Source organism: Ixodes scapularis, unplaced genomic scaffold, assembly GCF_016920785.2.
Source record: "Ixodes scapularis isolate PalLabHiFi unplaced genomic scaffold, ASM1692078v2 PGA_scaffold3__209_contigs__length_174095766, whole genome shotgun sequence".
In the NCBI taxonomy this organism is placed as follows: Eukaryota; Metazoa; Arthropoda; class Arachnida; order Ixodida; family Ixodidae; genus Ixodes; species Ixodes scapularis.
This window is the reverse complement of record NW_024609868.1, coordinates 150,939,332-150,959,025: the sequence shown is the minus strand read 5'-3', so window position 1 is coordinate 150,959,025 and position 19,694 is coordinate 150,939,332. Positions and strand designations below refer to the sequence as shown.

The following is a 19,694-nucleotide window of genomic DNA, read 5'->3' as shown; positions in this document are numbered from 1 at the left end:
TTCTTCCGTATATACTTTTCGTCATCCTGCGCTTCGTTTCTCTCTCTCTATCTCTCTCTCTCTCTCTCTCTCTCTCTCTCTCTCTATATATATATATATATATATATATATATATATATATATATATATATATATATATATATATATATATATATATATATATATATATATATATATATATAACAGTAAGATGTCCTAAACGGCGCACTTTAAGAAAGTATTTACTACACTCGTTGACATCCTTCAGTGTCAGTGAGACCAAAGCCTCAGGTGTCTGTATATCCGGAATTCTTGAGCGCCGATAGAGTTACCATAATATTTTAGTTTGTTAGATAGTACCGAAAAATATTCTCACGCAGTGTTCTTTACATACAGTGTGGTTCTACCACAATATATTCACGCTTCAAGTCAAAACGAACAGACTTCAATTCTGCATTTTCCGCGGAAAAATGCAATCACTAGTAGCACCGCTTTTTTTTTTTATCTCAGAATTACATAAAATGTTTCCAAGTTCGCCTCTGCAGTATAAAAAGAAATAAAAAGTAAACTTATTATTCATAAAACTTTATAATATATGCAACGGCTACCAAGCATCGTCAAATATAAACTCAAAGGGAGAAAAAAAGGATGACTCACGAATAGCACAGCAAAACTTGTCAGATGGGAACAGTTGCAGACATGATATTCCCGTTCTAATCCGATGTATTCGCACCCAGCGGTAGACCATGCACCAAGGTCATGGTTTTCGCTCGGATCCCAGAACACGCACTCAACTTCCACCGGCATTACATCCTGGAATTCAAAGCGAGGATTCAAGAACCCATCTGGTCGTTTATGAGGAATGAAACTGTACTAACATGAAAAAAGGAACCCCACGGAAGCCTCTCACTGGCAACTGTCGCTTTGAAAACAAACATAGCTTCTTCTGATGTAAAATGCCAGCTGTCAGTCGGAGGAGTCAAATAAATATTTATCGTCTTTCGTTCCTCTCCTGCTGAAGCCAATCACTGTTTTTTCTACATGTTCAAAATATTAAAATTTAAATAACTTTTAAATGAGAAATACTACGTCTTTAACTCACGGTATTTCTTTTTAAGTAGGGACGCGTTTGGAACTATCCAGAGGACAACGGGTTGACAAGATATTCGACAACAGTATTTAAAATGTTTTAATTAATACCATCCTAAAAAGATATTTGTAGTAACAGGTTAGCTTGCTGTGCTGGTTGGTTGAAGGAATAGTGAAAAACAACGCAACAAAGACGGGACACAAGGTAGAAGACGGACACAGAACATGAAGAACATACATATTTGGAGTACTGCTCATGTTGTTTTCTCTGAAGAATATTGTTACGTTTTTAATTTACAAGAGGACGTCCATAACCAAATTAGGCCAGATTAGAAGTGTGTCACGCGCCGTCTGCACGCGCTTCGTCGTCGTCTTCGGTGGTTCCCGGCACGCGCCTTAGCACGCCGCTACACTATTCCCACTAAGGACTTGTTTTCTTGAAGAGATGATCTTTGGATCGTTTTCCTGCTACACAACCTCGCCCCATTGCTGTGGTGTTAGATAGTTTGCTTGAACTTGTTTGTTTCGAAAAGTTTATCTTGAGTGAAGTCCTTTCAGCATGCAGATTCTTGACATGAAACTTCGTGCTCATTTGCACACACTCTAAAGTTCAGGCCGACCTCACAGTCCGCCTGCAGCACCAAAGTCCAGCACGTTAGCGCTTTTGGAAGATTGATGCGAAGAGTCCTGATACCAGGGGGTCAAGTCGTTCACTTATTGTCGCCCCTGGCGACATGTCAGAGAACAAATCTTATGCCGGCACAGAAGATGTCGGTGCCTAAGTTCACAGCGCATTTGCGCCTTTTGAAAAGTTAACACCGACAACGATATGCATCGGCATTGCCTAATACAGGAGACACCATGATATTTCGTGAATGCTTTCAACCGCAAAACTGCCACAACCTGTCCGAAAACCATTGAAGCCTAGCGCGCACTCACGCGCTTTTGTGGCGTGGGTGCGCCACAAAAGCGCGCCCACGCCACTCTGTTCAATATCTTGAACGGAGTACTACTTAGATATGTTATTAAATTACTCGAACATTGCATAATTTGTGGGTGCGCCACAAAAGCGCGCCCACGTAGTACTCTGTTCAATATCTTGAACAGAGTACTACTTAGGTATGTTATTAAATTACTCGAACATTGCATAATTTGTATCGACTTCAGGGACACTAGAATGCTTTATTTGCAAGTAAAAGCAGCAGACAACACAATATCGCAGGGCTATTCTATGCATTTCAGCCCCAGTACGAAGAGTAGCTTCGGTGGTGCAGGTTACACTATTATATTTTTAAGACAAGTGAGCAAAATGACTTCACTTTGTAGTAACATCGCTGACAATCACATTCTGGTGGATTTAAGATGCGCATCTTGGACGCAACATTTTACTAAGTGCCGTAGTCGCGAGCGCTCACGTATTCTAGGCATGAAACTTGCCGCGCCTTCTTCAAGTAGGGTACCCCGAACGCAGCACTCACGCATGACCAAACTTCAAAAAGAAAGGCGCACGCGGACACGGTGAAAAACGTCTGTGTTTTTCGAATATTTTTTTTAATTTGTTTTCCCATCCTAAGTAGAAGTTTTTTTAGAACGTTGTACAGCTTTTTCATCATTTTGAGAGTTCATCCTGCTGGTAACCTGTTTCCTGCCTTGTTGGAATTTCTGTCCCCATGAAAAGGTTATGCCGTCGCGGTTCTTATTGTAGCACTTTCAAACACAAAGAAAAAAGTTTTTTTCCTTATTGATTGTTATTTATTTTTTCGTGACATTTTTAGTTATCAAATTTAGTTCTGGTTTGCTTTCTCTTTAGTCTTCGGTCGTTTCCACTACAAGTTAGCAATGTATTCAGCTATGCGCTAAGGCGTACCGACTAATATTTTCGTTAAACATTTCCGCGACAAATGTTTTCAAAAAGAAAATCATGTATTTAGGATAATGAGTACAAGATACCGAGGAATGTAATTAAGATATAATATCAAATACTCTCGATCAACTGTATTTGCAAGATAGCGAATTAGTACCAAAAGTAATTGAAATGCAGTATCTTGAATAAAGTATTTGATATAAACGCACGCCTGGAGGAGAGTAATATGATTTGTAGCGCAATATTGGCGCAATTTTATTAGACTTAAAAATTGACTTCCAATCATTATTTCGTATAGCAGGAAAAGCACGAATGTCATGCCTTTACCCATAGAATAGAAGATGCTTCCAAAAGCTATCTTTTGTAAAATTCACAATTTTTCATTTACTGAAACGAAAAAAAAAAAACTTTGATAATACTTTTGGTTTGTTTAATTTAGTTGCGATAAGAAATACAACGGTGTTAAACGACAAAAGCCGAAGCGCACTTTTTTTTTCCTCTAACGCAATAACGCATTAATACACTAACCGAATCAAGATGGTCAACTATAATCTTACGCAGGACTGCTTGAAGTATATGCTGAAGGGCTCCCGAACATTATCGACTTCCTCGTTTTCATAATTAGCCAGCAGGACAGAGCTGCAGATCTCAAAAACCAGTTCAGAAGACTCGTCGTCCGTCGGTTGGAAGGAATCTTCGAAGAGTGAGCTCGCTCCCATGACCCCTATGTTCAGCTCGCGGTCCAAATGCAACTGGTTGCTCTTGGAGAAAACAAAGGCCACGTCTGTTCCCTGTCAGGACAAGAAATCAAATAGTAACTATGTGGAACAAACACTGCACTTTCTCATCATAAAAGATATCGGGTTGAGAGTCACCGGCCGTTTAATGGGCATAAGGTCATTGTGTTCACGCTTCTTGCCTTGTGATTGGTTCTTCGGCGCTTGTATTGGCAAATGCCACAACCTGATTGACCGCAGAGCGATTATAACATGTTAGGAGTCACTCCACGCCGTGCCTTTTTAAGCTGTCATTGATTATGCGGAGCGAAAGTTCGTCTGCTTCTTGAACAGGGGCTGCTGTGACGTCAGAACGCCGAGCTCTCGTCCGGTCTCTGCCGCTCCACCTTTTACATTTCGGCGGCCGCTTCTGGTGGCGATCTGCCAGGCTTTGTCAGTATATAGGAGGCTATGTTCGAACCTTCGACGGCGCTTCGTCGTCTCGTGCACCTGGAGCGCGCGAGCGCACTGTCAAGGACGACGAAAGGCATGCAGCGCGTGCTGCAGGTCTGGCGTTTGAAAGATGCGCCCTGTTGTTCTCAGTCTATACGGGTGACTGAAATGTTTCTCTAAGGCTCTTTAAACGACTGCAAACGTACGCGCTACTCCACGGTGTGCCGGAACGTGTTGGACCGAAATGAAAAGGTTCACTCGTCAATAACAAAAAACAAAAAAAAAAAAAAAAAAAACGATGTGGTTTTAGAGAAACTAACAAATGTGACATAGTAAGAAACCGAGGCGGCCGGAACACGTAATCGCGAAATATATCTTGGGGTGCGACAGATTCTTATTCTTACTCAAATCATTAAAACAAATGCGAGCAATGAGAAAGTGTACAAACTAACAAAACTCCGTTTCTGCTTACGGCAGACTGCAAAGGGCGTTACGATCCATCGAAGAAAATCCTATGCCATGTAAGGGTCACGTGAGCTTCGGGATGGTTCCAGCGAAGCGGAGGTGGCGTGGTCACGTGACCCCTTCAAAGCTCTAGATGGGCTCGCAAAGTCTTCTATCGTAAGGTAAAAGAAAATGTTAAAAAAAAACAATAAAAAATGGGAATAAAAATGAAAAAGCAGAGGAGGGGTTGGTCACGTAATACACCGAATTTCACCGCACTATCGCGTTAATGCGGAGATAAATTTCGTCTGCTTTTTGCGTAGTGGTTGTGGTGACGTCAGACCGCCGAGCTCTGATTGGTTCTCGTTGGAAGGACAGTGAGTAGACCTAAATGCTAGCCGCCTCGAGGTCTACCCACTATCATTTCAATCGGAGCCAATCGGAACTCGGCGTTCTGACGTCAACGCAACCCCTGCGTACGAAGCAGACGAAATTTCTCTCCGCATAGATTGTTTTAGAAGATCGCTCACATATCTCCGATAGCGATACTGATGACGATGCGATGTTTACGTAAACGTGTAATCGGAGTATCGGGTATCGTTATTGGAGTTATCGGAACGATCTATTAAAACTCTCCGATTTAAAAGTCGTGACCCTTCGTTTGTTCAATGTTCTTGCCTGGGTAAGATTCCGAGTGTCCACAAAGTTGTATCTTTGTTCCAAATCCAAATGGATGGCGACGCCCAAAGTTGACTCTTGAAATTTGGAGATCTTCCCAAGTGCGACAGACCGTTGAAACACGACTGTGTCGCTGTCCAAGCGACGGGACACCTGTTCCATGGCACCTAAAATTCTGAGAAATAAGCATAAAATGTATGTTAACACTGGCAATTGTTTCCTTGGTTTAGCGCCACTTATTCACGCGGAAACGTAGCACAAACGCGAGGCAACACACGATGCATTCTTTGGTACAAGCACCTTTGACACTCTAATGAGAAATAAAAAGTGCAAACTTAAAAAAAAAAAAAAAATTTTGAGGCTTGCAGAGGCTGTCGTCTCCGGCCTTATATTGACTTATATTTTCTGTTGCCAAATTATTCATAATGCTCCGCATATTACAATGAATACCTGACAGTGAAAAATAAATTAGACGTTTATCGCTGCTTAAAGAAAACATTGTTTCGTAAAATCATGAGACCTTAATTGCTTTGATTATGGCTTGTTACCTTCAGTGCCGGAAACTAGACGCAAGATAATTTAAGCACAATTTAAATGTTCTAGACAATGTAACCCGTAATGCAGAAGTTTTCAAAGAAATTGACACACATCTTCGCATTTGGTTTTTGTTTTCTCGCTGATTTAAACGAGTGTGATGGAAAGGCGGAGAGTTAATAAAGTAGACTACAACTACAAATCTTTGAAAAGATGCCGGATTAAAGCAACTTCATATATATATATATATATATATATATATATATCTTTATATTCTCAATTGTACTGAGTAGGTGCTAAAGAATCCGACCGGTTTGTTGAATTTGCAGATCGCGATAGGTACAAAGTGGATTCTTCCGCATTCAGCACGTTGTCAAGGGCGGTGACGACGTCTTGGGCGACCTGCAATTGAAACGAAATGTATGCGTTATTTTAGCTATAGTTTTCCTATCTCTTCGGTCTTCAAAACCACTCTTTAAGAAAAATATATCTAGCAAGTAAACAACTACATTTATATATATATATATATATATATATATATATATATATATATATATATATATATATATATATATACATGTATATAAATATATGAAATGTTATTTAATACTTTTGCAGTTTATAACATGGGATTATTGTTCCTGGTCATTTTCTTTACTTAAGTATCAACCAAAACATTTTACACGATGCAAAAGTTGATGCATCGCAAAAACAAATTACTACGGTAAGATATATTTCCCACTAAGTGAAAGGCCCTTTTCATTTGCTGTGAAAACATGTAGATATATCTTTATAGATATTTAAAATGCCCAAATTGCCGGGGGCGTCTTAGCGCACGCATATATCACCTGTTATCTAAGAGATGAATGCAGAACTATATGCGCTGAAACATCGGTGCGCTGACTCGGAAACACGATCACGCAGGTGTAATCTCCTGTTCTTTGGCATTAAAGATAAGGATAAAGAGACCTGGACGGAATCCGAGCAGCATATTATCAAACTCTGCGCTGATTTGCTTGATATAAGTATTGAGCCAACTGAAATTGAACGAGCACATCGCCTGGGTCGTTTTAAACAGAAAAAAAAAACCGTCCTGTCATTGTCAAATTTTGTTCTTTTAAGAAAAAGGAAACCATTATGTCGTCCGCCCATAAACTGAAAGGCTCTGAATTTGCTGTAAGTGAAGACTTCGCACCAGAAATTCGGCTTGCTCGTAGAAAGCTGTTAGATTTTGGTAGATCTCAAGAGGGTCCTTTTAAACTACGATACGATAAGTTGTGCATTGGTGAACGTACATTCGTGTATGATCAAGCCTCGCAAGAAGTAAAACAAAAAAGCTGGGACCAAGTAGGCTCTTCTGCTGCGAGTACTACAGAATGAAATCAGGTGTCTTCACCAGCAGCTGCAAAAACAAAAAAACATGAAAAGCCAATCCGAATGTTGGTTGTAAACTGCCGTAGTGTCAAAAATAAACTCTCCGAATTATGTGGTCTCATTGAAGCGACAGATCCCTCAATCGTTGTGGGAACTGAATTATGGCTTGATGATAGTGTTAAAGATTGTGAAATATTTCCTCAGGGATATGCAGTATATCGTCATGACCGTAATAGTCACGGCGGAGGGGTGTTATTACTGATTGCTGACGAATTGCACAGCACTCACTTTGAAATTCAGGACAGCTGTGTTGAGTCTGTTTGGTCTCGTATATGTGTAAAAGGGACAACAATCTTAATCGGTGCTTTTTATAGACCCCCCAAATCAGGTCATGAGACATTAGCCATGTTACAAGAAATTATTAATAATATGCCAAATGAGTGTGTAATTTTAGGTGGTGATTTTAATCTTCCAGAAATAGTAATGGACAATGGAAACATTAGAGTGCCAAATACGATCTTATATAAAGAATTTGAATGCCTTGTGAATACTTTTGGTTTTAAACAATATGTCACCCAGCCTACAAGGAAAGACAACACTCTTGGCCTGGTAATGTGCAACTTCCCGGAATATATTGAAAACACAACAGTCATTCCTGGAATAAGTGATCATGATGCAGTTACAGCTGAACTATCCCTTACAAGGCCTCCAAGTCCGAAACATAATAAAAGGAAAGTTTATTTATATAACAAGGGTAATTATACTGCACTTTCACAGGACCTGCAGTCTTTTTTAGCTGTTTTCAATCACAGGGCAAACCTCACAGACATTGAAACATCATGGAACATGTTCAGGGAGAAACTGCACTCTCTTATGAACAAACACATACCCACGAGAAACATTAAAGAGGGAAAAGCTGTCAACAAAGCATGGGCTACTCCAGAACTTTTAAAACTAATAAAACGCCGAAACAGAGCGTTCGGTAAATACTGTAAAAATAAGTCAGAACTAAACAGAAATAGGTTAAAGAGCTTGTCAGCCCAGTACAAGTTACTTGCAGAAAAAAGTAAAATTACATATTTTCAGAGGCTAAATAGCAACTTTGCCAACAACAAAAAAGAGTTTTGGAGGTTCGTGAAGAGTAACAAGAAAACGGACACTACTATACCGGCACTCCTTTTCGAGGGAACTGATGTCACTGATGATACAGCAAAGGCGAACTGTATAAATGAGTATTTCAAATCTGTGTTTAACGCCAAGATACCACCTGGGGACACGTCACGTTTTGTAAATTTAGGTTATCATCCAATGTCGCCGCTTATCATCCAATACAAAGGAATTGAAAAACTGCTGCTTAGTCTCGACACGTCGAAATCAACCGGACCTGACGGCATTCCTGCTGTCGTGCTTAAAAACTGCGCATCTATCTTGTCGTGCTATTTGCAGATTATTTTTACAAAAAGCTTAACTGAGCGCAAGCTTCCAGATGATTGGAAAACCGCCAATGTTGTGCCGATCCACAAAAGCGGTAGCAGAAATGTTGTTAGTAATTATCGGCCTATCTCGTTGACGTCGATCATATGTAAAACTCTTGAGCATGTCGTTTATAGCAGCCTAATCACGCATTTGGAAGATCATAATCACCTTGCAAAAGAACAATATGGTTTCCGGTCCGGTGCATCATGTGTAACGTTGTTAGCTGAATTTCATCATGACATCGCAGTTGCAATTGAGTCCGGAAAGGAGGTTGATTGTGTTTTCCTAGATATGTCCAAGGCATTTGACAAAGTAGATCATTCTCTGTTATTGAGAAAGTTAGAGTGTTTGAATATCCATTCCGATGTTTTAGCCTGGATTGGTAACTACTTAGATGATAGAAAACAATGTGTACTATTGAAGGGTTGTTCATCCAATAACGTTACTGTAACATCTGGTGTTCCCCAAGGTTCGGTGTTGGGACCTCTGCTCTTTCTGACATATATTAATGACATCTGTTCAAACATTTCTTCGCGCTTTAAACTTTTCGCTGACGATTGCGTCATATATAGAGTAATTGAGGAAGACGAAGATTATCTCAAACTTCAATTAGACTTGGACCGAGTGTCAAACTGGTGTATCGATTGGCGAATGGAGCTTAATGCAAAAAAATGCAAAATGGTTAGATTTTCGAGGAAAATGCAAGTCAGAGAAAATATGGGCTATACGGTTAACACTCAACAACTCGAAAGAAAAGAAAATATTCGTTATCTTGGTGTTATTTTCTCAAGCGACTTACTATGGAATAGTCATATTAATTTCATTACTAATAAGGCGAACAGCATGTTAGGATTTCTACGTCGCAATTTTCGCCATTGCCCGAAGGAATTGAAGGAAACTTTATATTTCTCTTTTGTACGTTCAGTTCTGGAATATGCATGCATAGTATGGGACCCCCAGACTAAACATCTATCGGATAAATTAGAACGAGTGCAAAATCGCGGTGCTAGATTTGTCTCAAATATTTATAGGTTCAAAGCGAGCGTCACGGCCATAAAGCAACAGTTACACTGGCAGCCGCTGTCGTACAGACGAAAAAATCTAAGACAAAAATTTTTCTACTGTCTTTATAATGATAAAACTTGCATCAGTAAAGAAAATTACATTCGATGTCCTTTCTACGTGTCGGAAAGAGTGGACCACCAATACAAGGTTGCAACCATTAGCTCTTGTTGTAAATCATATTTTGTTCGAACTGCATTAGAATGGAACATGCTTAACGGAAATGTGTTTCCATCTGTGTTTTCAGCTGAACTGTTCTTTGTAAACCTCTCCCTGCAATAATGCCTCCAAGGCGATGCAGGTAACCTCAATAAAAATAAATAAATAAATAAAGAAATGAATTGATCGTTCTTTTTTTTTTTCTCACCTGTCGACTAACAGCTCCTGTTGACGCAATGTTCTCGACGGTTTTAGCAACATATACAATGTCCAGGGGATCCAAACTCCTCTTTTCCGTAGTGAGCTGCTGAAGTCGGTCCGCAGTTGCACCCATGGACTCACTGCTCACTTCCTCCTTTAGAAACATAACAGTGAAATTATTTTTTGCGTGTGTGTCAGTGTTGATATTCTTTGATTATTTTTTCTGATTGCTGCGGGGAGCAAAAACAACCAAACATTGCCGGTTCATTTAAATTTTGGGTTTTTATATCATCTTGCCAATGTTACTGTAAACGCACGCAATAACTCAAGCTTTTATTTTTTTTTTAATTTCTGAGGCAATAAAAATAGTTAATGCCTGTTTAATATCCCTAAGAAGTAAAAAAAAAAGAAAGATATATTGGGGTTCACATCCCCAAAAATACTTCTTTACTTTGCATGCCATAAATATTTTAAAAAGACACCCATATATCAATACTGTAAAACGCCTGACTCTCACAATACTTCGTTTTCGTAGTTGGGTCTGTGTGCTTTGACCCTGCGTTGTATCCCTTGAAAATTATTCGATAACACTCCCCACTACTTAAGTCACCCGATAAAAAGTATAATAAAATACTTCCCATAAAAACCGATCCTCTTCACAATAAGGAAAGTTGACGCTGGGTTTCAAAGGGCGTGCATAGCCGTTCTTAGAATGCGGACAAACTACGTTCATGGTCACATGATGAGAATAACTGCTTGTTACTTCACGTATGTCAAATTCCACCTAGAAGTCATGGTGAACAGCCTTAAACATTTGCTTCACTTCATCGTCTTCCGTACATATTTAGCGCCAGGATATTGTAATACAGTAGCTTGTCTGATTTTAATTGCTCAGTGCAAAAATGTCTAGTTAAACTAAATATATTTAATTTATTTATTAACGTAATAGCCGACGAAATGCGCATTAAAGTTTTGCGCTAGGCGATGGCTGTCGCCGAAACAGACAAATAAATGGAGCAGCGTCCACTCCCTCCATGAACGGACAAATTGAACGGCCGCGTAATCTGGTGCCCTATAATATGACGGCACTGTTCAACAAGCCACACGCAGAGGTTTGTAAAGGCACGTGCGGACCTCAAAACATTGCAGGGGTTTCGCTATTTGTCTGGCCACCTCCCCATAGTTCGCCGAGACATAGATTGTGGCGAGTTAAACTGGAGTGCTCTTGCGGTTTCAAGTGTATGAGTTGCATTCGACTATTGTGACCAAAGGGTATTGCCAGTCACTGGGTCGACACTGCAATCCCAGTTACTACGTTATCACGTTTAGCGAAGGAACGACAATAGATTTTGAGAATAGCATACCCGAAATCCTTGCGTGCAGAAAGGTATAGCACCGTCGCCACGCGATATTCCAAGCCACGGTTTGTGCTCGGTGCATGAACTTTGGCGACAAAACTATTTCTTTACTTTTGGGCGTACGATAATCTAAAACTCGCAATAAAATAAAGCCTTTTTCCTGACGGAACCTTCTATATAGCTAGGATTCCTTCTTCATAAGTCGGTCGTAACTAAAGTTTGGAAGCACCATTAATTGAAATGCTGACACTTTAGCATCGACTACGTTTTCGAAGTTTATTTACGCCATACACAGACTGAGCTCGTCAAGCTACAGTACCGCCACTTACCATGGAGAGTGCCTTGAGATCGAGGGTACGTTGAGACGGCTGCATCAGGCATACACCTTGAACTGGACCCCAGAACGCACCGACGGTGAAGTTTCCCTCGCAGCGTCTCACAACGGGTCGCATATCCTCTTGGTAGAAGAAGCAGACAAGTTTGTAATTTACATTTAGGTGTGTGCCTATCACCATAAGGGCAGATATCGCGAGGGAAGAAAGACACCGCAAACGACGGAACGTTTTGAACTCTAAAAGAAGGTGTAGCCCTTACACCCCGTGTCACATATACGACACCCCAAAATTTCAGTTTGACTTACAGCGCACTGACGTCGACGTGACGGCCCGAACGTTTATGAGAGGCTTGATGACGGTGCGATGTAACATATTAAGCAAATCAAGTACGTATCAGTTACAACAGAAAACAAAATACCGAGACATACTCTAGCTATTTTCATAAGTTGAACAACCCGGTTGTCAAGCCGCTCGTGAAAGTTGGCAGCGTCGGTTGAACGTCAGTGCGCTGCACGTTAAACTGAAGTTTTGGGGTGTCAGGGCTACACCCCCTTTTTTTTAGTGTGTAGCGGCCCAACGCACTCACCGTGGATACAAGTCTCATTGGAGGTGGCCAGGCTTCCAACCGCTGTTGCCGGCCACGACAGGGTGTCCAGAAAGCCAGTGTCGTGTTTTGTAGTTTCGGAAAAACATATTTCTGTCAAAAAAAAAAAAGATTCGCATAATATTTTTTTTATTTTGTATATTATTCATTCCTCTATTCGTCTCTGCGGATATTAACAAAACCAAATTAGAAAAAAAATTAAACATGCATACCCAATGCATTTTTTACGTGAACAAGTGGATGCGCAAATATTCCAAGTCCAATGTATTGTTTCGTGGGACAAAGCAATATAACGGTTCAATTAAAACAAAAGGTTCAATGCGTGTCTCTCAATAAATCTTGCAAACAAGTTACAAAGTTCTGCCGATATGAAAAAAAAATAAGTTCGTTACCATATCATTGTAAACTTTCATTTTGACATTTATCCGATATGTTTTTTCTACAACGTTTTGATAACTTATACCGAAGTAATTGCATGCTAAACCTAGTGTTGAGACCAGCATAAACTTAAACACTCGATATGGTATAGCGGTTTGTATATGTTTTCCTGAATTGAGTTTCATAAAGCTAAATATATTTGCTTAAAGTAACGCCCGTGTTTCGTGAAAGGAACTTTTGACTGTCTTAAACAAAAATCTTTGAAAAAAAAGTGCTTGCACAATACATTTGTCTTTAAGGACTCAAATCACTTTATTCCACTGCGCATCTAGCAAAGCACTTGGAATGGAATCAAGGGTTAACCAGAACCACATTACGTAGAGCTTTGCAGGACTCTATTTTCTTACTTCGTCCAACTGCTTAACCTAAAGTTTCAGTATAGCAGAATAATATTTAATTCTGAGTACTTCTATTTAAAACAGCGATCCCTATATACTAAGAGCTTTATAAAGCAAATTAAACAGGATAGAAAAATCAAATAAATAGGCACGCGGTGTACAATGAAATTCACGCTGCGGAGGTAGATATGACATAATATTAAGGCAGTGCAGGTCGCTTGCGACCTGAGCTTACAAAGCTTCTATTACTTGCACTGCGCCGTGCATAGAAATCATAAGGCGCGCAAAGTGTTTTTTGGTTCCAGATCTACTTCTATACGTATTATTCAGGATTCTTAATGTTTTTAGTCATACATTATGATCAGCAAAGCAGTCTTAACATGGACCAAACAGAGCAAGTGTCTCCTCACCTGTACTTGTCACCTCCGCTGTTCCAGGAACGACCATTGTTCGTAGAATGCTGGCAGGGTTTGCCAATAGTGTGCTGACCCGACTAACAATTGTTCGCTCCTCTTCAGGGTTGAGAGTCCTGGGAAGCCGTAAGGGCCTTTTCAAATAAACGAGGAAGTTGACAAATGATGTATTGTTTCTGTAAAAAAAAAGTCAGTCATGAAACAAGTTCGCTTATCAACAACAATTTTATAAACGAAAGTAACCCTATAGTTCGGCTTTACAACGCGCCTTTCGACACGCCAAAGATGAATTTCAAGAAAGAAAAATTCTCCGACGATGACGATGCACTTTATACGCTGTGTGATTGTCTCCGTGGAATTTAGGGTCGGCTACCGTCACACCTGGAAGTATGGAACCAAACGCACAATGCCACGGGGGTCGTCGTCCTTCTTGCGTTTGGTATTCTTGGTTAAACTCCAGGCTCAACAAAAGAAGCGCAGTGGATGCACCGTGTCTGTCCCCCTTGTTCTGTCCCCCTTGTTCCCCTTCTCCAGGGTTATTTTCATCATTCTTGTCCAGCTCGCTTGCACCTTTGCAATTAATTGCATTCTAATTATAACCTTAAAAATTGCAAGCTTCACCCTTGTTGGTGTTAGACTGGTGGCGACTGATAAAACCCGTTTGCTCTACTGATGACTAACCCCTGGTTAGCTCAATTGGTAGAGCGCTCCACCTGTAATGGAGAGGTTCCGGGTTCGATACCCGGACCAGGCGGATTTTTTCGGTCGCGCACCAGTCACCTAGCTGTGTTTGGAGATTTATGTTTGTCCTCTGTCCCCCTTGTTCCCCTTCTCCAGGGTTATTTTCATCATTCTTGTCCAGCTCGCTTGCACCTTTGCAATTAATTGCATTCTAATTAGGTGACGGATACTTCTAGCCTGTTCCATTCTCTTCCAATCTGGCCATAGAGGTCACCTAGAAAATTAAACTTCGTAATCTGCTTGTCCGGAGTGGGATTTATGGGCATGGCAGCTCATGCAACACGGAGGTAGTTTTCTGCGACGTGGTCAGCGCCGTTGACTCACGAAGGTGTATACGATCGCGGTTGGATTACCAGCAACTGCAGATCTTTAGGCAGGACCTCCAGAACAACAAAGAAGTTACCCCTTCCCTGTGCTCTTCACAACTACTTTCTGTGACTGAAGTGAAGATCAAACATTGGCCAATGGCGACATGGTATCCGAGAACTTCGAGCCATCGAAGCGCGTTAATCCGCGTCGAAATTGCATTTTTTTTACCTTCATTTTGGCCATTCAACGGAATAAGCCATGATGGGAAATCTTCATAAAACGTTACATAGCTTCTCCTGGGTTGCAGTTTTACCGGCACATTTAATTTTCGGTGTTGATTCTTAGAATACCGAATTGTGCAGTGAACTTTTACACCGATATGATGTGTGCCGGCATCGGAGCTCTACTCAGACATGTCACAAGTGGTGACAAAAACAGAATCTACCGGCGACAACTTCACAAGATTCCGCGCATCGACTTCACAAAGTTCGAATCTGCTGAAATTCGGTGTTGCCGAGAAACTGTGACGTTCGCGGAAAATTCGTGAGTTGGCAAAGTTGCATGAGGAACGATACCCGAGGAAAACTGCCTGTATTTTATATAACGTTGTGAGGTTTTTTAACGAAATAAATCTTCGTATAGAAACACCCCTAAAAATTCATAGGCTAAATAGTGCCGGACTCTGACCTGGCCATGTGCGTCACCTGGTAAATTAAACTTCGCAACAATATTTTACCTGGCAAGGCCGCACTACCCTTTTTCATTTCTCAGTAGTGAAACAAACAAAAAATGCAACACAAAGACAAAGAAAGTTATCTAGTTAATCAATAGAGGACAGTATCATACAGCCTTATAATAGTGCTATGCATAAAAGGGAATTTACTAAAAATAACAAAAACACAATGGTACCTGCGGTCACAACTGCTTATGCACTACTCTGCAAAAACATTATCATTAAAAAATTAACCAGGTATACTTTAGACACTATTGACAGTCTGGCAGAACAAAAATAACTTAGGTTCCGCGCATTCATTTTATGTTATTGAAACGCACGTGACGGTACAAAAGTAATATTAAATAATATATTCGGGTTTCCATATATCAACTAGAACAATAATGGATAGACTATAGTTCTAGTTTATATATGCAAACCCGAATATCTTATTGCAATTACTCTGTATACACAGTAATTACGGCAGGCAAACATGGGCGGTTCGATGAGTACTTACGTGCCTTCAACTACGCCGACCACTTGCAGTTCGTAAAGTAGATAGCCGTTAATATTTCTCTGGATGAAAGATAAAATATCGTTTCGAAATTGAGATGCAAACTGCAGGAAAGATCTCAGCGACGGATAACCTCGGATGTGCATGAATTCTGGAGTAAGCTGGAGAGAGCAGGCCAACGACTTCACATCTAGAAGAGATACGATTATACATCACGGCAAGCATTTGCGAACTACTAACTAAAAATGAAGCGAAATATTACGCATATCAAAACTGTTGTCAAAGAAAGCGCCCACTGGAAAGTGTTCTATGGACGTGGTTCGCTCTCTGGTTTGCAAATAATCGTCGTCAATTTGTTGTGAAGGACGGTGTAGGTTGTTACTGCTTCTGCGTATACGGAGCCGCGAAATGGAATACAACAGCTTCTTAGAATAACATTTGAAATACATTTAATTTATATTTAGCTCTGATAGGCCCACATATAAATGCTTGTTCAGTTTTCTAGAGAATGAATTTATTATTCATCATGCTTGCCCGTAGAAAATGTTTGAAATTAGTTTGATAGATAAGCGGGGAAACTAAAAAAATTGTTTGTCGAAATTTCGATATTATTTTGGTACACGTCTACGCCCTATATATGTTTATAATTTGAGACATTGAAAATACGTTTTAGTTCACACCTACTTGCGAATTAAACGAATCGATGTGTCTCTTCGAACGCTATTCAGGGAACTCGGGAGTTGCGGCTGTACACGAACCTGAAAATCGAAGAAGCTGCTTTCTTGACTCCACTCGGCGGAATCCGTCTACTGTGATTCCTTCGCACCAGTAGTAACCTTGCAGGTAGGGGTGCTCCCTCGTGGCGCTAACCTCCATCAGAACTGCGTCGTCAAGCCCTGTTTGCAGTCGGTTTCCTTTCACGCCCAAGCCGTCCTTGTACCACACAATGGAATCGGGAAGAATTTCGGGTGACACGAAGCACTGAAATGTCGCCCTCTGTTCCTCCTGCGTCATCTGCACTCGTAGCCAGGCGTTTCCTGAAAAGATACCGTTAAGTTTATTGTCGCAATAAGAAAATGAACGTCTTGTGGCGATTTGAGAAACGACGACGCGTCCTTATTTTTTTTTTCTACAGAGAACGTGAAGATGAGCTTGCGGCGAACTACGAAACACTACATTCGATTGACAAGACGAAGGACATGGTAAGACTAAACTGTTCTACTTTGTTTCACCTTTAGTCAGAGCATACCCGACATTATAAGCCGATGAGGCTAATTAAGTAGAGCTGAATAGACGACGTCACGCCATTCGTCCTCGTTTTGTGCGTTTGTTATCGCCAAATAAACTGCGCCGAGACCTAGCAGTTTTAGTTTGTGCGTGCGTCTTTTCATGTCTTCTAGCATTTGACTTCTGTCTGTATTAAGGTAAAATAAAGTACGTACTTTGTTCAGTTACTCCTAACCCCAACTGCGTCTTTTTTTTTTTTTTTTTTTTTTTTACGCGAGATGAAACAAAAGCAGGACGCAAGGACATGACACAAGCAAAACCGCTTCGAGGAGGACAACCAGGTACGAGCAAGAGTAGCGATTGAAACGTGAACACCTTCAAGAGGCGTAGAGGGAGAAGACAAAAATACTTTATCGCATGCCGGAGGTTCCACATTAAGGATGGCAAGGTCCGCGAAAAAGATATATAAATATTGTTTTTCTGTGAGTACGAGTTTTTCGATCTGAATATCAACGCGTCATATTTAGCTTACGCTGAGCCATTGAAACCTGAAGATTATATCCGTCGTCTTCTTGCAGATATATGTGATAAATAAGAGGTATTTCATTCAAGCTACAGACGGTATTACTGAAAGTGGGCGAGAGATAACTGGGAACACCTTCCTCCTCCCTAGGTTAGGGCAAAAAGAAAAAGGTCGGTGTTATATTGTTCTTTCTTTTAGTTTGTTCTTTTTTCTAGAATGTTTGTTGTTTCTATTTTTCTCAATTTGATACATAATCAGAAACTCTGGGGTCGGTGGGTTGCATTAGTAGATCGAAGCATTTTGCCCATTGCCATCGTGTCCAGCGTTCCGCAATATTTCTTGAATAAAGAAGCTTTGAGTCCTTCCCCGCAGCTGCACTCAGCAGTACACGTGTCACGTTCGGTCTCACAGACACCAACCACGCATCTTGAACTGCTGCGCATGCACTGTTTTTTTTTGTAATCAGGAAATTTAAGTTTATGTCGATCTAACGGGTAACGACGGTCTCAAGCAAGCCGATCTGTAAATAGTTAAGAGTCTCTAGGCTACATTTGACGGGCGAAACTCCGCCGCCAAATTTAGCGTGACTCCGGAGCTCAGGAAAACTGATTAATAAATATTCAGCGCGACTCAAAATACGCTCTTCATTCTGTTTCTTCCTACCTTACGTGGGGGTAAGATACAAAAGTGAATCTTTATGATTATTGAGAGTAAGCATTGCCGGCTTGCCTCAAGGTAACAAACATAGCTTGGTATAAATCGAATTTGTTATATAATTACCGGTAATTATGATATTGGGTGCGCTCTTTTGCCATTCAAGAACTTCTCATGGTATGCATGATGAGGAAAAACAGCTCAGAAAACACGGACTGCGAAGAGGAACAAACACGACAGGACAGTGCTCTACTCGCAACTGAAGAATTTTAATAAAGAAACAGACATAAAAAAAAACATACACAATATCTTAAAAGATTGCACAGAAACAAAGGACAACTCTCGCCAACCGTGAAGCGTGTCAATAAACTACCCGTTCACTACTTGGCTCATTTTTTGCCGCAGGAAGAAAATCTCCTTAGCTGACAGCGCCAATGACGGTTCACTAACACATAAATGACCATGACAGAAAATGTGGAAGGCCTCAACGATCTCTCTCGTCACCCTGTTCTTGTACGCGCCCAGAACGGTGACTCTGCCAAAGTCCCGAGCCGACACTTGCACTCTCTGCAATGAATCGGCAACAGCCACCCAACCGTAGCTCCGAGCGAATATGAATGCTCTCGTAATCTATCATTCAGACATCTTCCTGTTTGCCCCACGTAGCCCCTGTTACATGACAAAGGTATCTTATATACCGCACACAAAACGCAAGTGACAAAAGGTTTTTTGTGCGCCTTGGTGCACTTCGCGCTGGAACGACCAGCTATCCCCGTACCAATCCTGGAACATATCTGGCCTATTTTTCGGGGCGCCGAAAACACTAGATTTTAAATGTTCCCACTCAAAGGTGGTTAACAGGCCCATAGTGGTGTCGTGCCTTGGGTCAGCCCTTAAAAAATCATGTGCCCACAAGATGACCAAAGGTTTTAGAAAACAAATTGGTAGATTGAAGGAGTCGGGGTTCCCGTTGACACTCTTGGCAGAAGTAGCCAGTTCACTTCTTAAGAGAGCTAAGGGGGTGGAGAGGACGACGCCGGAAAGAAAAAAGAAACGTGTGGTAGTGGTCGCCTACCTCAAGCGCGTTTCTCATAACCTGAAACAACTAGGTGGCAGATCTGGAATACCGGTAGTGTTTTCGGTGCCCAACAAGAAATAGGCCAAATATGTTCCAGGATTGGTGCGGGGTTAGTTGGTCGTTCCAGCGCAAAGTGCATCAAGGCGCGCAGAAAACTTTTTGTCACTTGTGTTTCGTGTGTGGTATAAAGATACCTTTGTCATGCAACAGGTGCTACGTGGGGCAAAGAGGAAGATGTCTAAATGATAAATTACGAGAGCATTTATATTTGGTCGGAGCTACGGTTGGGGGGCTTTTGCCTATTCATTGCAGAGTGCAAGTGTCGGCCTGACTTTGGCAGAGTCACCTTTCTGAGCGCGCACAAGGATAGGGTGACAAGAGGGATCACTGGGGCCTTTCACATTTTGTGTCATGGCCATTT

General features: G+C 41.0%; 1 protein-coding gene across 1 annotated transcript in view; it reads right to left on the bottom strand.

The window, feature by feature from the left end:
- LOC8050624 (adhesion G-protein coupled receptor G2) overlaps positions 1 to 19,694 on the bottom strand; it is a 136,577-nt gene that overhangs the window by 24,459 nt on the left and 92,424 nt on the right. The window contains exons 4-8 of the mRNA XM_042292923.1: positions 16,662 to 16,828; positions 6,068 to 6,159; positions 5,224 to 5,398; positions 3,490 to 3,723; positions 637 to 792 (exon numbers count right to left, since the gene is read on the bottom strand). Coding sequence (XP_042148857.1) covers positions 637 to 792; positions 3,490 to 3,723; positions 5,224 to 5,398; positions 6,068 to 6,159; positions 16,662 to 16,828 — 824 coding nt within the window. The remainder of the gene's footprint in view (positions 1 to 636; positions 793 to 3,489; positions 3,724 to 5,223; positions 5,399 to 6,067; positions 6,160 to 16,661; positions 16,829 to 19,694) is intronic.